Here is an 18,806-nt window from a genome sequence, read left to right on the forward strand (position 1 = left end):
GGGAGAGGCGGTGCTGAGGGCCAGGGTTTGGGGGTGGGATGGCAGGGGTAGGGGAACGGTTGGACTCAATGATCTTAAGGGTCTTTTCCAATCTAAATGATTCTAAGATTCTACTTTTTCCCAGCAAATAACGTGAGTAACCAGAGTATCCTGGAATTCAGAGGTTTTTTTCGCTCCACCTGAGCGCCATTAAACATACTTTACTTGTAGGAACAGCTGCTCTGTGAATTACAATGAATCTTAATAAGATCCCATCAACACACATTCAGTCTACAAGGTTATACAAGTTAGCCACTAACATGTTTTATGAGAACAGTAATTGATTTTAGTAGCATATGGCTTTGTTGTAGAAGTTCCCTGTTATTAAAGCTAATGGCATCTATAGGATCCATTCATCCACCACCTCATAAACTCACTGCCACTATAAATAATCAGGGTCCAATGGGTGTAAAATCAGTCATTTAGATGCCAAGAAGCCACTGATTTTTCCATCAAGGCAGACGTGTCAAAGTGCATGATGGAATCCTTTTGTCCAACTCCCATCAATTGCTTTGAGTCTTAAAAATTGCATGACATTGTAATTACTGTCCAACAAAACAGACATTAGTTGAAAACCAAAAGTCAACGTAACGCTACGTGAACCGAAAAAAGATCAGAATATAAAAGGTGACAGAATCAGGAGACAAAGTCCTGAACTCAAACTTTTCCCTTTCATGTGCTTTTGCAATAACCTTTTTAAATAGAAAACCCGTTAGTGACCCACGTTATCTGTTCAGATTAGCAACGGAAAGGTCGGATGATTTGGGATCGTAGTAAGACCACACAGCGGTTTGGTCCCATTTTCAAGTTCGGTAATAGCACAACTCAGCCAATATTAAAAGATTATACCTTGCAGTTTTAATCTGATTTTACTGACCGCTTTAAGTACAGAACAAATTAGAAACCTGTTTTGAAGACACCCAAAAGCTGCAGTTCTCCCCCTTGCTCCAAAAAGAAAAAAATATATTTCATGGGATTCCACTTCACCTTTTTACAGACCAAAGATTCAGTTGCCATCTTTAATCTTCTTGCTCTCAAGATGTTCAACTGTTTGAGGAGATATCAGTGATAGGATAAGCGCAGCAATTTTTTAAAGCAATTTACTAAAATGTCGGGATTTGTTAAAAATAAAGGTCACCAAAATCTATTTTTTAATGACTGTCCACTAGCAATCAAGTGCCGCTCAACCTGATTCCTGAATTGGTTCCTTTACTATAGCCCCTGCATTAGACAGATGATTAAATTAATGTTCGACTACATTAAGATGAACATTATCTCCATATTACAGCATTCCTTATCTCCATCAGCTGTATTATTTATAACTATGAATACTGGCAGCACTTGAAAGCTACCACGCTGAATGACACTTCCAACTCTACAGGGAACGAACAATCACTTAGGAGTTTAATTATAAGCATTAATAGAAACTTGTGGCTTAAAAATGTGGCTCCGGTTTAATTAGAAATTTGCATTTTCCCCTCTTTCTTGTACATGCTCGTCTAATTAAAATGTAACGATAGGATCTTTATTCACTGATCCTGACAATGGCCTACTGACCGAGAAGTACAGACTAAATTGTGCCTTTTTACTTGCCTTTTGGAGCAGCCTGGGAACACACACATCGCCAAGCACCAGTTGTCACCTGGGAAGCGGGGAAATGTGGTGCCAACAGCAAGCTGAGAGATGGTCATTTATAAGTCACTTAACATCAATATCTTTCAATTATGTGACCTTAGACTTCCTATTAAGTTACCAGAACATAGTAAGATACTACTTGTTAGCTGCTCTGCACACCATCTGTTTGCAGACTCTGACCCGTGATAAATGAGATGGGTTTAGATCAAGTTTACCACTCAGTGAGAGAACGGTGAAAAATAGTATTTACTGTTATGCGTGTTGTGACTGCGCATAATGTTACATAGCGCGATCGTATGCACACTGTGCAAAACCAGCAGAGCACACGTGGACACGAATGCACGAAGACCATTCAGTGATGACGGGATCAAGTGTAGCCTGATGAAGTTTGCAGATGACACAAAACTGAGTGGGGAAGTGGACACTCCGGAAGGGAGAGCCGCCCTGCAGGAAGATCTGGGTAGGCTGGAAGAGTGGGCTAGCAAGAACCTTAAGAAGTTCAACATGGACAAGTGTAAGGTCTTGCACCTGGGAAAACATAATCCAGGAGTGCAGCACAGCCTGGGATTCACCCAGCTGGGGAACAGCAGTGTGGGAAGGGACCTGGGGGTCCTGGTGGCCAACAAGCTCAATAGGAGTGAGCAGTGGGCTGCTGCGGCCAAGAAGGCCAACAGGGTGCTGGGGGGCATCAACAACGGCATCACCAGCAGAGGTAAAGGAGTCCTCATCCCACTCTGTTGAGCGCTGGTCAGGCCACACCTGGAATCCTGGGTGCAGTTCTGGTCCTCGCTGAACAAAAAAGCTGTGGGCAGGCTGGAGGGGTCCAGAGCAGGGCCACCAAGGGGATCCAAGGCCTGGGAAGTCTCTCTCAGCCGTATGGGGATGGGCTGAGAGAGCTGGGTTTGTTCAGCCTGAAGCAAAGGAGGCTCAGATGGGATCTCATCACCACGTACCAGTACTTACAGGGTGGCTACAAAGAAGACGGAGACTCCATTTTCACAAGGAGTCGCACGGAAAAAACAAGGGGTAATGGGTACAAGTTAATCCTGAGAAGATTCTGACTGGACATGGGAGGAAAATTTTTCACCATGAGAACAGTCAACCATGGAATAATCTCCCCAGGGATTTGGTTGACTCCACCACACTGGACAATTTCAAGACACAGCTGGACAGGGTGCTGGGCCATCTTGTCTAGACTGTGCTCTTGCCCAGAAAGGCTGGACCAGATGATCCTTGAGGTCCCTTCCAACCTGGGATTCTATGATTCTATAAGGCAGATCAGCCCTCTGTGAAAGAGAACTAAACTCTAGTATTTCACCTGCGGCAAGCTGGAGCTTGCTGTTCTGCAGACTGTGTGCACACCCACTCTTCAAGGTATCTTTACGTGACACTTACTTTAAATACATAGAATTAAAACACAGTTGAAACATTTTTCTAATATAACTTGGGGAATTTCCAAAGCTGCCTTGGGTTTATATATAGACAGTATGTTGAAATTATTTGTGCCAAATAGAGCACTGTTTCTGAGGTCCATCAGGTGTCATCTGTCCTCAAAGAGCAACACTTTCTGTCCATCAAATGTCTTTTGGGGGAGTGACCTTACAGTGCAATTAGTAAATCCTCTTGCTGAATCAGTGATGTCTGATACAAACACAGTACAACACGGCAACATTTTTAATTAGCCTCCTCTGAATCTCCTATGTTGCTCTATATATGCTATCGTGAATCTGTAAAATTGATTCTAAGATAGACTTAAAGCAGAAATAAATCAAGTCACTTCTGCTTAATGTCTGCACTCATGACAAAATCTCCTACAGATACGACCACGGGGCAGAAAGTTTCTAAAGAAGATGATCCGAATTTCCAGCTCTTCTGAGAGCACCTGCATAGCATTCTGCAATCAAGGGAGGAAAGACCACTTTCCAGTGAATTGTTGTAACTTTCCTGACTATTGACAGCTACATCAGAAAATCCTTTCAATTCCTGACACGTCCAAGCTGTCAAATTTCACCACATAAATATCATTATGGAAACTACTAAGCCAAGAAAACAGTGACATGAACCCCAACATTTCTGCCGTAAGAGGGTCAGTTCTGTGACGATGACCGGCACCTATTTTTAGTCCATCTGCTTGCAAATCTCTCTGACCCCAGTACATATTAGTGTGCAGAAAACCAGCACATCAGAGACTGTAGCACACTAACGCACGGTAGGTGAAACAGAAAAGTTTGTTTCATATTAATTTTCCATATTCATTTTGCTAGTCCTTAAATTCCTTAAGGAAGACGCTCAAAATACCAGAGAAGTTTATCAGCAGCACGAGGGCGGTGACACCCTGGCAGGGGTTGCCCAGAGAGGGGGTGGAGGCCCCATCCCTGGGAACATTCCAGGCCAGGTTGGACAGGGCTGTGAGCAACCTGATGTGGTTCAAGGTGTCCCTGCTCCTGCAGGGGGGTTGGGCTGGGTGACCTCTAGGGGTCCCTTCCCACCCAAAACATTCTATGATTCTATGATCACTGCAGACCTTGATATGCCTTATTGAACTATTACAACAGTGCAAATGAACAAAAAAATGCATGGTTTTGGTTGCTACTTAACAGACTAATCCATATGCTTACTTTAGGATGTTCTATAATGCCTCATTGTAGACTTTGAATGTCAAATAAGACAGTGGATTTGCCTGCTAATGTCCGGAGTGAAGAGCGTAAAGGACCTTTAATTCACCCTTCAAGGTGCAGAAAGCTGTTACGCCTCCTCTCTTCCCCAACAGCCTCAAAAACCCCAAATCCACATGCCAAAGGGAACTCTTCCAGCAGTGTCTATCACAAGTGAGTCCTCACAAGCTTCAGCTTCAGTAAGAACACATTATCACATTAAACCCAGGAACAAACCACTCTCAGGGAGCAAAGCAACAATTACGGTGGAGACAAACTCATTTACAGGAGTATTTAATCCACAGATGTGAAGCTGTCTTCAGCAAGTTATTTACCAAGACTAAAGAATCACAGAATCATAGAATTGTTTAGGTTGGAAAAGCCCTTTAAGACATCAAGCCCAACCGTTTCCCTACCCCTGACATCCCACCACTAAACCCCGTCCCTCAGCACCTCGTCTGCCCGGCTTTTAAATACCCTCAGGGGTGGGGACTCGACCCCTTCCCTGGGCAGCCCCTTCCAGTGCTTGACAAGCACACCTCAGCTAATACCGTAATTCTCTCCATGGTATAGGAAAGTGTTGCTGCCAGATGAGGAGGGAATACGCCTGCCTCTCATCCCATCCCTCCCACGGTCTCTTTTTACCCTCCCATGGTCTCTTCTTACCCCTGGACCGTCAGGATCTACAGGTTGCCTCCTGTCTAATGCTCTACTGGATAGTTGCTCTCTCCAAGTTTGCACAGAACTTACCGCAAGGAGATCCTAGCCTACGACAGTCGCCGGCACTGCTACAATACAACTCAATAATACGACGAGACATTTAACATTTGGAAGAGGCCTTAGGCATCAGCAGCATGACCTTGGAGCGTGGTTTTGACTCCTGAACACAGTATCTATCCAAACACCAAGACGGATCTCTCCAGATTGTGCTCACTGCACCGAGCAGTCCCATCTGCTTAGTCTTGCAGGTGCTCCAAGTGAGTCTCCATTTATTACGCAGTTTTGGAGAAACCCATGAGAATACCTCAATCAATTTGCTGTGAAGTTTCACCTTCACTTTTACCAAGCACAGAACTTTGGTCTTTATCTTTCTGGAAGGGTCACCTTTCCCCTAGGGCTACATAGGGGAAATATAGCATTTTTCATTGTCTTATGTACACAATTTTTGCAACACAGATCCCTGTAAAGCATGTCTTCTACCCTAAAAACCACTGAGACCAGCAACTCTAGAATGTTTTTGATAAACTAGTCCTCCTTCATCAGACCTCTCCTTTCCATAAGGAGCATCAATACAGCCATGTGCTCTCTCCCATCCCACTCAGCCCTGCAAGAGCTTCTCTCATTTACATTCACAGCGAAACCATTGTGCTCTTCCAGTATGCTTTTTTAATTAAATAAATTAAAAACAAAACAAACCACAAAACCAACAACTAAGTCCTCAAAAAATAATTTGGACATCATGGTTTATCCACTCCGATGACAAGCATTCAGTTGCTGATGATGACTTGTGCTAAAGTACGTGTTTTATTGAATTATGCTCTCTCTTGCCTAAATGCCTGGCAAATTTGCACTCTCTACCCAAGACTCATCCCTTTTTTCCTGCGCTCCTTTCCGTTTGGCTGTACGTTCCCAGCCATATGCTCATTATTGACTTCAGCAGCAAGGGGCCTTAGTGAAAGAGCCCCAGAAAACAACTTCTGAATGCTCGCGTGAAAAACCGACACTTGAATAGACAGGGCGACTGTATGAGCCTACGCAGCCCACAGTTGTCTGGGGATTAAGTGCAGAAATGATCTTTTAGTTCAGGTAGGAAAAGGGTCTCAACTGTACCTTTGTATTTAGCAGAAGCTTTTTCTGAATGGGAGGCTATTTTAAAGGTAGCGTTTATTATTATCGTAACTTTTACGGCTGGCATGCTGAAGGAAAACATGTATGAGGACAAAATACTAATTCGGAAAGACAAAGGAAGCAATCCAAGACCCATAATAAATGCAGTTTTTCCACACAGCCTTGCAATTTATCATGTCCATACTAATGGTACAGCACTATTACTGTTTCTAGGCAGTTACAATGCGATGGAGCAAAGACCATGCTGGTACTGGAACCCCCACCCTTTGGATTTTCCAGTATAAATTGTGACACCCTATCCACGTTATGCATAGATCCCCAAATGATGCAGAAGACAAGGGACCGGTTTTACCTGTACTGTTCATCTGATCCAGCTATTCTGTTTCTGCACATTGTCACACCAAGGCCTGCAGCTTTAACATCTACTTCTGTCCTACGTTGCCCATATCCAGAGAGAAGTCAGATCTGCTTTACAGGAAACATACCCAGCGCCGCAGCAAACACACCCAGCGAGCAAACTTCAGCAAGGCTTTTGACACTGTTTCCCATAACACCCTCATAGGGAAGCTCAGGAAGTATGGGTTGGATGAGTGGACAGTGAGGTGGATTGGGAACTGGCTGAAGGACAGGGCTCAGAGGGTTCTGACCGGCAGGCAGAGTCCAGTTGGAGGCCGGTAGCTAGCGGAGTTCCCCAGAGCTCGGTACTCGGCCCAGTCTTGTTCAACTTGTTCATCAATGACCTGGACAAGGGGATGGAGCGTACCCTCAGCAAGTTCGCTGATGACACCAAACTGGGAAGAGTGGCTGATACGCTCAAAGGCTGCGTTGCCATCCAGCAGGACCTGGACAGGCTGGAGAGTTGGGCGGAGAGGAACCTGATGAAGTTCAACAAGGGCAAGTGTCGAGTGCTGCACCTGGGGAGGTCAAACCCCATGCACCAGTACAGGCTGGGGGCTGACGTGCTGGAAAGCAGCTCTGCTGAGAGGGACCTGGGAGTCCTGGTGGACGACAAGCTGACCATGAGCCAGCAATGTGCCCTCGTTGCCAAGAAGGCCAATGGTATCCTGGGGTGCATTAAGAGGAGTGTGGCCAGCAGGTCGAGGGAGGTAATCCTCCCCCTCGGCTCTGCCCTGGTGAGACCCCACCTGGAGCACTGTGTCCAGTTCTGGGCCTCCCAGTTCAAGAAAGATGAGGAACTCCTAGAAAAGAGTCCAGAGGAGGACAACTAGGATGATAAAGGGACTGGAGCACCTCCCCTAGGAGGAAAGGCTGAAAGAGTTGGGCTTGTTCAGCCTGGAGAAGAGAAGACTGAGAGGGGACCTTATCAACACGTACAAATACCTCAAGGGTGGAAGTCACGAGGATGGAAGCAGTCTGTTTGCAGTGGTGTCCAGCGACAGGACTAGGGGCAACGGGTGCAAACTGAAACATAAGAGGTTTCAGTTGAATATGAGGAAAAACTTCTTTACTTTGAGGGTGACAGAGCACTGGAACAGGCTGCCCAGGGAAGTTGTGGAGTCTCCTCTGGAGATATTCAAAGCCCACCTGGATGAAGTCCTGTGTAGAATGCTCTAGGAGAGCCTGCTTTAGAAGCGGGGTTGGACTAGATGATGTCCTGAGGTCCCTTCCAACCCTTGCGATTCTGTGATTCTGTGAAATAAAAGTTATTTCCATACAGACACTGGAGAGAGAGAGGGAGGCTTTGTGCACACAATTCGACCATCTGCAGAAGTGGGCACACACTGGGGCTTTATCTAGATATTTTATCTGCAGAAATATGAGTGCAATTATCTGTGAAAATAGTTTCTAAAAATAGCCTGTTCCTTGCTACCATGATTCTCATTAACAAAAATCACCACGGCGTTGGCCATAGTTCATGAAACTATAATTGTTTCCAAAGTGAAGAGCTTTTTAGCTCTAACATTTACTAAGTCTCCAAGAGAAGCTCTAGTAACTGAAGGACTGATCGTTAAATACCACCTAATCTGTTTCTGTAAATGCGCCCGTGAAAAAAAAAACCAGCCAAAGATAAATTTTCAGGGGTAATGCTGGCTACCTGCCAGTAGCAGTGTTTCAATGAGATGTTTAGTAGGAACTGAAAGGAAAATCATTTACCCCACTAAACATTTCAGAGCTATATTTAAAAACACAGATAACTGTCTTCCCCAAAGAGTAAAAATCAATGTAGATCAGCAGCTTAACTGTCTTTTATTACAGTTATTAAAAGCTCCTGATAGAGGTGCAATATATTAGTTTTGTTATGAATTTCATCTCCTTGATAAAAATGAGAGCCCTCAGGAAAACTATCTCCTCATTTACAGCTAAAGGTGATACAATGGTATTTAAAGTTTTACAACAACATGAAATACACGGCAAAGGGAAAGGGCACTCGTATTACCCACTGCTTTACTCAACCATCATTTTTCTCTCTGGCGTCCAACAAACCCAAGGAGGCTGCAGCCCTCTGCACCACTTACACTTGGATCGCAGATGCATCTAAAATTAGTCTACTTCTGGGAAATGCTTATTTTGCAATTCCTTCAGAAAAAAATCCCAACAAACCAGTCTGACACATGACTGTAAGAAAGGGAAGTTTCACCAGACTGAAATCATTCAACGATCGCATTTTATTTAAAGAACGCAAGAATGGCTCTGCTGGACTGAACAAAAGTCTCTTCAGCCTGATGCATGTCTCCAGCACTGACCTATGGTCCTGCCTATGCTTTTACCCTCATCATTTTATTTATATGAGACTTTAGAATGAGGCCACAGGACCTCCTCATGGATCTTCAAGGCAAAAGAGCTTCTCAGCAACTCATTAGGCCCATCTGATGTTTCTGGGCAGCATCCACCAGCTCCCATGTGCCTTCAGAGAGGGAGGGTTCTCCCAGCAACTTGCTATGATGCTTCCCCTGACACTTCCCACACTTGAAACTTCTAATCTTCTGGCTCTCCTCCCTGTTCCCTTTCCTTTCTTCTGCTCCCCGGATTTATTTCACCTATGAAGGGTCTTTAAAGTTGTTTGAGATGGGCTTACAGCCATCCCTCCTGGAGGACCAAGAGGAACAGCAACAGTAAATCATGCTTAGGCAAAGACTATAAAAATAAAATGAAAGGCAAACATAGCAATACCTTCTCCATTAATCAATGTTATGAGCTTCGTAATATTTATACTAGAGCAGATACAGTTTGTTGATTATACTATTGCCACTCAGTGGCTCTGCAGCAACAGAATGAGAAATTAGTAACAGCATCCTGGGAATTCTTTAGCCTCCTAAAGTTTTTGCTTAAATCCTAAGTTCTGCTTGGTAGCCCTGTTGGCAAATGTGATTCATGAATCCTCCCAACCATTTACCCCTAGAGTCACCTCATCCCTCTCATGCTACAACAGCAAAGCTGAGTGTTTATCACGTTCCACAGAATGAGGTGTCTGCTCTGGTAACAATTCCATTATTCCCGCTGAGTCCTTGATTTATTCTAGCTATTATTCTAATTATTTTCTCCGACCACCTGCTACGTGAGGCACTGCAAATCGGTCCTATCTGTTATGCTTGCATTTCCCAACAATAAGTAGCAGCGTGCGCGCGTGTGTGTGTACATGTACACTACCTGACACTCCTGGCACAACGACATGGGTGGTGGGAGGAAGCAGAGCATACTCCCTCCCTGCAGCGTTTTCCCATACGTGGAATGGGGTGAAAAAGACCTGAAGTTGAAAGGAAATCCTCTGAGGCTATAAAAAGAATCAACAGTAAGGGAAGAAAAGAGGCGTGACGGGGGAAGGAGTGGAGAAGCACAAGAAAACTGGGACGCAGGATGAGTACATCCACTCTGTTTAAAATAAGTAACTGCAATCATCTTCAGGATGAAGGCAGGCAAAAAGGCCATCACCTGGCACTTTCTGTAAAAAAGAATGTATACATATAACGAAGGATCTATCTAATATACTCACTCTCACCAGTAAATTAAAGTTTTGAATAATTATTAATAAACTCTCCAGGAAAACAGTTGCTCTACAGACACACAACTTTGAAAACCTAGATGTGCTTGCAAAAGAGCAACCGATGGGCATGCTCGCTGCTGGATGGAAGTAGCAGGAAACACTTTAAAATCAATAGGTCATAAGGGACAGAAGCAACGTTACTCCTGAAGCCATAATTACCTGTTCAATTTGAAGAAGCACCCAGTATTTTTAGTACGTAGTCAGCACAACCAGCAAGTTATTATCTTCCCAGGAGAAGCCCCTGTGTTTAATATATCAACCGGTAATGAAGGCAAGGTGCTTAGACCTCCTTCTAAAGTCATTTGGCTCCTTTCTGTCCTACCTTTCCCCGGTCCGAAAAGCGCGTGACTAGAAAGGAGGTCACAACAAATAAAGTTATTTTCTTCAAGCTTATTTAGAACAACTGCAAAAGGCCAAATCTGTAAGGATCCTTGATAAGGCGTAGGTGTCTTTGTCCCAAAAAGACAGAGGTATCTTATAGGAAGATTATATGGGTTTGTGAATTAGGGGAATGCTGCATAAAAGAGCACTACCGCTGCTCATGAACAGCTTAGTGCTGTTGCAAGAACACAACAGATGCTCTCCACTTGGTTCCTCTCTTCGCTCTCACATTATTTTTATGTAGTAGAAGTGACTAAATATTTACCAGCACGGCCTAACATTTATACAGCACAACATATAAATAAGTTGGTTTAATAACTCAAAACCAGGATATAAAATGTTAAGGTAGGAAATAGAGAAAGTGTGATCTAGCTGAATCCCCAGGAAAGATGGAATTACTGTCTGCTGAATACTTCTATTATGTTCACCAGTGCAAGGCTCTGGAAAAAAAACCAAGAGTTGTTTTTACCCTCTATTTTCTCCTATTTAAGACAAATGATCTTTTAAAAATAAATCATAAAGCATTTAAGATAGGATGAGAAAGGCAGAGGAGAAGGTAGAAGGAAGAGGATGGCTGCCTCTCGTTTACCACTCCGTCTCGAAACATGTCGCAGTGATCCACAGCCTCTCCACTCTCATTCTCTGCACCTCTATCTTCTGAAACGCGCCGTGATCACTTAGCTGGGCATTAACTCTGCGGCTGCCGCCTTCGCACAGGTCCTTCTTCATATGCGGTCTGATCGCGGTGGGGACCCTGTGCACCTCTCTGACACGGGCATTTTTGATTCCTTCTTCTCTCCTTTCCCATACTTCCTTCTCTTTAAACCAACACAGGTATAGTTCTTCTCCACGCTGATGTGATCTATCACCTCTTCCCCGCCAGCCCGCCTCTCCAACTCCCATTTTTCTTCCTCACTCTGCAGCATTCACATTACTTCTTGAGGGCTTCATCCTCCACACTGATTACTCATCCTCCAACTCCTCATCTGTATGTTCACTGGCATCAAATCTTAATTTGATCTGTGAGTCCTGCTTCAAATTTCTGAACTCATTAACAGGGCTGTCACTTGAGCTGGTCTTCACCCCATCGCTCTCTCTGTATTGTTGAATACCCCTGCCTAAAGTATCACCTGGTTTTCTTTTTCTTGTATCTTCTTTTCCCCCTGCTTAGCATTTCTCCTTTCTGGCCCTCCAACCAGCCTTTTTGCCAATTCCAGCCCTTCAGCAAAAAATTCGGATCTTATCTTAACCCCTCCTTTTCGAAACTGAAAAAATTTCTTAATTCTCTTTGGGCCTCATTCTCATCTACTCTCACTTTTCTCATCCTTCCTCATCACAACGTGCAAATTCCTTCCTGCCGTATCCCAGAGCTGGCCCACCATCAACACTGGTCTTCCCAGCTCCTAAAGCCAAGAGACTTCTCTGGCAGAAACAGTCTAACAAGTTGACCTTCTCTGCTCTCTTTTCTCCTTCTCTTGCTTTTCTATGCTCAGCTATTTTCCCAGCTTTCTTTTAATCCCCCCTCTCACAATTCCAGCCTTTTCTTGTCTCCTCTTTCTGAAAGCTTTGCCTTCTGCCTCTTCTATTTCTGCAAAAATTTGCCATTAATAAATGGACAAAATACAGCACGGCATTACCCTTCCCCTAACGAGCAAGGGAGCCCGCTGGCCTGCAGAAACTGGAGGTGGTTTAGCATCACTTGTAATTATACCTTTTAAACAGACTCCCTAAATCTCCTGCAGTGAAACAAGAGCAACTCCAGATCTGACAGCGGAAAAGCCTTAGCCATTTATCATGAATAAGCAGCAAAGAATAATAATCACTAAATACTTTCTATGGAAGCTTGTAATTCTGCCTTAAATAATTCCTCCCTCTTCAGTTTTACATGTTGCAAATACCTCAGATTACGGTCTCCTCTTTGCTGGGTCTTACCCGAGGTTAGCCCTTTAAATCTTTTAGTCAGTATTGCTATTCTTCCACCACAAATTCTCTCCAGCCTAATATTACTTCAGTAATGACAGGCCCATAAAGAACCCAGAACTACAGCTGCACCATCATGAGATATTGATTAAGGGACTCGGGTTTTGCCATACTCTGCATCACAAGTAATTCTATGAAAACACAGCTAATGTGATGCCCACCCTCTATCTCCTTCAGCACTGTAAGAAAATAATCCACAGAATCACAGAATCCCAGAATGGCAGGGGTTGGAAGGGACCTCAGGAGATCACCCAGTCCAACCCTCCTGCTAAAGCAGGGTCACCCAGAGCAGGGTGCACAGGACATCATCCAGGAGCAAGAGAGTCTGGGGCAGGAATTCTGAGTTAACTTTGGGCTCCGTCACTGACTTCACCTCTAGTTTTATGCATGTGGCTTTGTCCCAGCCTCCCACTTTGTCACACAAATACAGCATTTGCAGAATACTACGACATTATGTTTATGAAGAGCTCAAGGAACACCGCACAAAACCCCTTACAAAAAGTACCTACCACAGTTTTCAAAATTTCCTTCATGCACTGTACAGCTCCATTTTCGATTGCTTCTTTTAGAGGTGCCTGGCTGTAGCATACCAAGATAAACCGCTGCTTTCTGCCTGTACTTCTAACCAATACATCCCATCGCACTGATAGCTTTTCAGTGCCAGGAAGTCTGACCTTGCACAGAAATACACCTGTGATTCCTGTATCGTGACTGCAATTTCTGCACTATTTTAAAAAGACAACCAATTTCGACTTAAAAAAAAAGAAACAAAGAAAAAAATCTACCACACTACCAGATGAAGTGGTTAATTCCCTACTCTGTTTACCATTTGCTTGTTTCTCTTTTCCATTTCTCTAGAAATAATTTTGTATTTTCTTCCACATGATTGATAAAGATATTGAATAGCACTGAGCCAAGAACAGAGATGCTATATAATACACCTGTACACTCTACTTTGCAATTAATTACCTTCGCGATAGTATGCTTTTAACTTTGAATCATGTACTATTCTAAATCCAAGGAAAGAAAACCACCTTGGGAAAAAGTAAGAGCCCTAGTTAATATCGGAAGCGCTATATTCCAGAGAGACCCGAGTGACTCAGTCTTTCATGAGGCAAGGATATAATTTTCTGGATGAAGTAGTTCAACAAATCTTTCTTACCCTCCACCTTCAAAAATGAATTTTAAATTATTTGTCCTTAAGAAACAATTCTGGCCTGGATTGCAACTAATAGCTGAGCTAAGAAAGAGAAGCAGCGTTAGATGAAAAAGCTGGAACATGCTAGAAACTCCCACTTATTTTGAGCCATACTCACAACAAACTGGTCCATGTCCCTTTCAAGCCCCATGTTTGGTAGATCAGGCATCATGTGTGCCACCACTTTAAACCCGGCATCCTTGGCTAAGTGAAAAGACTCGCATACAGCCTTCACGGTGTGACCTCTGGGAAGAGAGAAGAGAGATTCAGGATCACATAGAAAAAGACATCTTTTGATACGTTTAATTGAAATTATTCTCTAGGAAGCGAGAAGGGTTGAGTTTTATTATCAGCTTACCACCACTCAAGTCTTGGAACATAGCTGCGAATAAAGTAAACTTACACTAGGGGCTAAAAGTAGTCCAGTTTGCTACTTCCATAGCAGGTGAACCCTACCAAGGCTACAGCTATTCAAATCACAGCCTGAGAAACTTTCAAAAGCTGCTGAAGTTCAGTCTGTAAAACAATGAGACAAGTTGATGCCACAGCACGAGCAAGGACACACTGCACTTGAAGACTGTGTAATCAAAATGAAGCATAACCAGAAACAAAAGCAACAGAAGAGCAAAAGGAGAAGGATGGGGGCTACATAAAACCAGCTAGCTCAAAAATCATCCTGCAACAAGCTTGCCCAACTCTCAAGTATTCCCTTTAGTGAAACACAAACTCTTCTCAACTTCCAAGAGGTGCCAAACTTCTGAAACACAGGCTGGATTGGGAATCTTACAGGACTTCATGTTCCTCTCCACCACCAACATCAAACCCAGCTAACTCAAGCTTGCTCCACAGGAGCTCGGAGAGACTGGGAGCACAAATAATTGCAGGAACCAAGGTTGGGTCCCATCCCTGGAGGTATTTAAAAGCTGGGCAGATGAGGTGCTTAGGGACAGGGTTTAGTGGTGGGATGGCAGGGTTAGGGGAACGGTTGGCCTTGATGATCTTAAAGGTCTTTTCCAACCTAAACAATTCTATGATTCTATAACTCATTAGCCCCAAGCAAACTCCTTTCTCCTTCCATCTCCATGGCTCAGGAGCTGCCTTCTGCCTCCACAATAGCAATCACTGTCACTACAAACAGCTACTGGGAGATCCCTATCACAAGTGAACCACCTTCCCACAAAGTCCTTGCTTTTGCTCTTCTCCATCTGGGAGGGCTCTTCCACTACTGGCTGACTTCTATCCTCTCAGCATCTGCTACCTTCTTCCCTCTCCAATCCCAGTTTTCTTCCCATCACACTTTCACACCAGTTCACCCTGTCTTTTGGGATTCTTTGCCAACAGATTAGCTCAGCAGGTGACTCTTCTGCTCCTCAACAGTCCTTTGGATGAAAAATTAACACCATCTGGGCACATCTACAAATGCATGCCTTCTGCCGAGACCTGACGTTAACCAAACCAAACAGCTACTTCCCTGGTTGGAAGGACCTCTTCTTTCCTCTCTACTGGAAGATTCTGCCTCCGTTAAACCCCTACATGTAGTTCTATGACTGGAGTTTTATTTATGATTTTTTCAGAAGTATTACGGTGTTTTTCTGAGCCTGTTCAAGGACAGTATTACTCAAGACCTTGAGTAGCCTGAGGGGAGTAAATGGAGACTTGCTTCATAAATAAAAATTATTTTCTTATTAGAAGTGGAATTTAAGCTGCATCAATAACTTGATTATTTGATGCTTAGATCTGTTCTTGAATATTTTTCTGCCTCACAGCCACCAGAAGCATTCAAAAACCTCACTAATGACTTATGGAACATAATAGAAAGTAATTTCCAAACAGTTAGCCTAATTGGTTGTAATCTGACATTTTGCTACAAGCAAAATATTAAAAGTTTAAAGCCAAAACACATCCCCCACAAAGTAGAAGAACAGAAGCAAAATGAGGTCATTTCAAAAGAAAGAGAAACTTGAATCACCCTTCCTTCTCTACAAGTATATTCCAAACCATTGTTCGAAGAAGTCGGAGGGAGCTATAGAGAGAAGAGTCTGCGTTCTCCCTGCTCTGAGACAGCCTGCAGCTAAGCCTTTTAGCAGTTCCGCAAGCACCTCTGAAAAGTGCCAAAAACCTTTAAGAATATAATTCCATACAGGATTACTTCTGAGGGAAATCAAGTCAGTAATATACTACTTCATTCTTCCGATTCAACAGCAGGAAAGCAAGGGTTCATTAGCAAACGTACAAGCCAAAAGTGCCATATAGCTTTGAATGATTTATGGTACCAGTTCTGATGTGACAGACCAAACTGGAGGAAAATGGAAGATGACTGAAGGGATAGCTAAGTGGGGGTTTACAGTTCCACCTCGGGATGGGACACCTTTGAAAGACCTGAGGTGAAAAAAAGAATTTAAAAGCAGAGGAGGAATTAATTGTTAAATTTACAGTGTGTGTCAGAATTAACCGTTAATGAATATGAATGGTCTAAGAGGGAGATTTAGCTACGTTCCTTAGTATGGTTTTTTTCCTTTGGAAAGCTCTGACATCTAGAGGAGGAAAGTACCACTTATAAATATTAGCTCTTAACTCCTGGACTACCCAATACATGGCTTTTCCTCTCTACTGAGACTTGGAGCCTGACCATTTCATAGCAGCGACATCCCGCACTTGCATGCACCAGCAATACTACAGCTAAACCTGCAGGAGGAAACTAATTTTGGATTCTTTCTTTAAGTGTCTAAAAGAAAATGTCCAACATTTTCAGTTTTGCACTACTGCCTTTAAGGTAGGTATTAACAAAAATGTGCTTTGCTTATTGAACCATAATCTCTCTGTCATTACCTATGATTATAGTTATTAAACATCTTCGGTAGGTGACTGGAATATGCAATACGAATGAAGGCAAGTTGTACAAGTGTCAGAAGTGAAAAAACAAAAAATCACTTTCAAAATCTGAACAGAGTTGTCAGACTTGCAATAAAAAAAAAAAAAAAGAAATTGGCTTACTTGCCTGTAAAGGATGAGATGAACAATGTATTGCACACTCTCCTACATAGGCCAACTGTTCCTTCAGCCACAGGTCCAGTATGACAAGGAATAAATCACAGGCCTCTTGTGAATATATTTTGCAAATCCCTAGAGATACTGTATGCCTAGAATGACCATGGGTAATCTATCAACAGGTGGTGTTCCTGGCTCTGCATCACCCTCCACACTTGCCAGTGTCATCTCTCTTCAATACTCAGCAGAAAAAGGTATCTGCTGTAGAGCACGTGCTGGTTGCTGGTAAAGCACCTCCAGTAGATTACACTGCATTGTATCTACTCAAGCCTATAGACTGTGACTTATGTAGGACAAGAACTATGAGCGCTCTCTGGGCACACGTTCTACTTTCATAGATTCATAGATTCATAGAATCATAGAATCATAGAATGTTTTGGGTTGGAAGGGACCCCTAGAGGTCATCTAGTCCAACCCCCCTGCAGGAGCAGGGACACCGCTAACTAGATCAGGTTGCTCAGAGCCCCGTCCAACCTGGCCTTGAATGTTTCCAGGGATGGGGCCTCCACTACCTCTCTGGGCAACCTGTTCCAGTGTTTCACCACCCTCATTGTAAAGAACTTCTTCCTTATATCTAGTCTAAACCTACCCTGGTTTAGTTTAGGATCATTACCTGCTGCATTTATTTATGAAGCAATAAAAAACAAAAAAGGAAGAAAGAGAGATGTACAATACAGGAAAAGAATATGATTTTTAAATAAAACATGTAAATAACCCCATTCTCTCCAGCCATGGTCTACACAATATCACAAAGAAATCCATGAAGCCACTGCAGTTTATTAATTTTTCTTAACAGACCTACGACCACACAAGCAAGGAAATGAGCTAAATGTTTCAACATTTAATGTTAAAAGGGTGTTAAAGCAAACAGGTCGAGACACGTTCCTCGAGAGCATTCCAGAATGCACACAGCCACACTCAGCTTCACCCCAAAACTTTCTTCTCACCTGTTGGTGTCCCTGGCCACGTCCTCGTACACGCTCTGCACCCCGATCTCCAGCCTCGTACAGCCGTAGGATAACATGTCACTTAAATGCCGCTTCAGACAGTAATCTGGTCTGGTCTCGATCGTGATCCCAATGCATTTTGTCAGGCTTCGTTCCGAATACCTGCAAAAAAACCCCCATCCTCTATTACAATTGTGAAGTTGTCACAAGTGACTTCAGCAGTTTTCAACGTCTTCCAGGTGAGAGTTTCTACATCGCTATCGGAATTAAAATCCAAGTTAAAAACCTCAAATATTCCAGCAGCAAGGGAACCCTCAACCTTATTGCAATACATGGATGAAACGATATACAAATATGCACACTAGTACGAGACTGGGGTTTGCTTTGCTTGGAGAAAGGATGACCTTCCCTTGGTCAATGTGGATCAGGTTAGGGATCTTTTAAGGAAGCTGGACACCCACAAGTCCATGGGCCCCGATGGAATGCACCCGCGAGTGCTGAAGGAACTGGCAGATGACATTGCTGAGCCACTTTCCATCATCTATGAAAGGTCGTGGAGGACAGGAGGTGCCTGATAACTGGAAGATAGCCAATGTCACTCCAGTCTTCAAAAAGGACAAGAAGGAGGACCCAGGGAACTACAGGCCGGTTAGTCTCACCTCCGTCCCTGGAAAGGTGATGGAACAACTCATTTTGGGTGTCCTCTCCAAGCAAGTAGATGAAAAGAAGATCATCAGGAGTACCCAGCATGGATTCACCAAGGGGAAATCATGCCTGACCAATCTGATAGCCTTCTACGATGGCATGACCGGCTGGGTAGACGAGGAGAGAGTGGTGGATGTTGTCTACCTTGACTTCAGCAAGGCTTTTGACACTGTCTCCCGTAACATCCTCATAGGGAAGCTCAAGAAGTATGGATTGGATGAGTGGACAGTGAGGTGGATTGAGAACTGGCTGAATGGCAGGGCTCAGAGGGTTCTGATCAGTGGGGCAGAGTCCAGTTGAAGGCTGGTAGCTAGTGGAGTTCTCCAGGGCTCAGTACTCAGCCCAGTCTTGTTCAACTTGTTCATCAA

General features: G+C 43.7%; 1 protein-coding gene across 4 annotated transcripts in view; it reads right to left on the reverse strand.

Annotated features, from left to right (window-relative positions):
- Positions 1 to 18,806, reverse strand: part of ELP3 (elongator acetyltransferase complex subunit 3) — a 106,838-nt gene that overhangs the window by 49,414 nt on the left and 38,618 nt on the right. For all 4 annotated transcript variants that reach the window (XM_009639901.2, XM_035895411.1, XM_035895410.1 and 1 more), the window contains 2 exons: positions 17,734 to 17,895; positions 13,857 to 13,983 (listed from right to left, as the gene is read on the reverse strand). In XM_009639901.2, coding sequence (XP_009638196.1) covers positions 13,857 to 13,983; positions 17,734 to 17,895 — 289 coding nt within the window. The remainder of the gene's footprint in view (positions 1 to 13,856; positions 13,984 to 17,733; positions 17,896 to 18,806) is intronic.

The sequence above is a fragment of the Egretta garzetta genome, unplaced genomic scaffold (genome assembly GCF_000687185.1).
Source record: "Egretta garzetta isolate BGI_Z169 unplaced genomic scaffold, ASM68718v1 scaffold325, whole genome shotgun sequence".
Taxonomy (NCBI): Eukaryota; Metazoa; Chordata; class Aves; order Pelecaniformes; family Ardeidae; genus Egretta; species Egretta garzetta.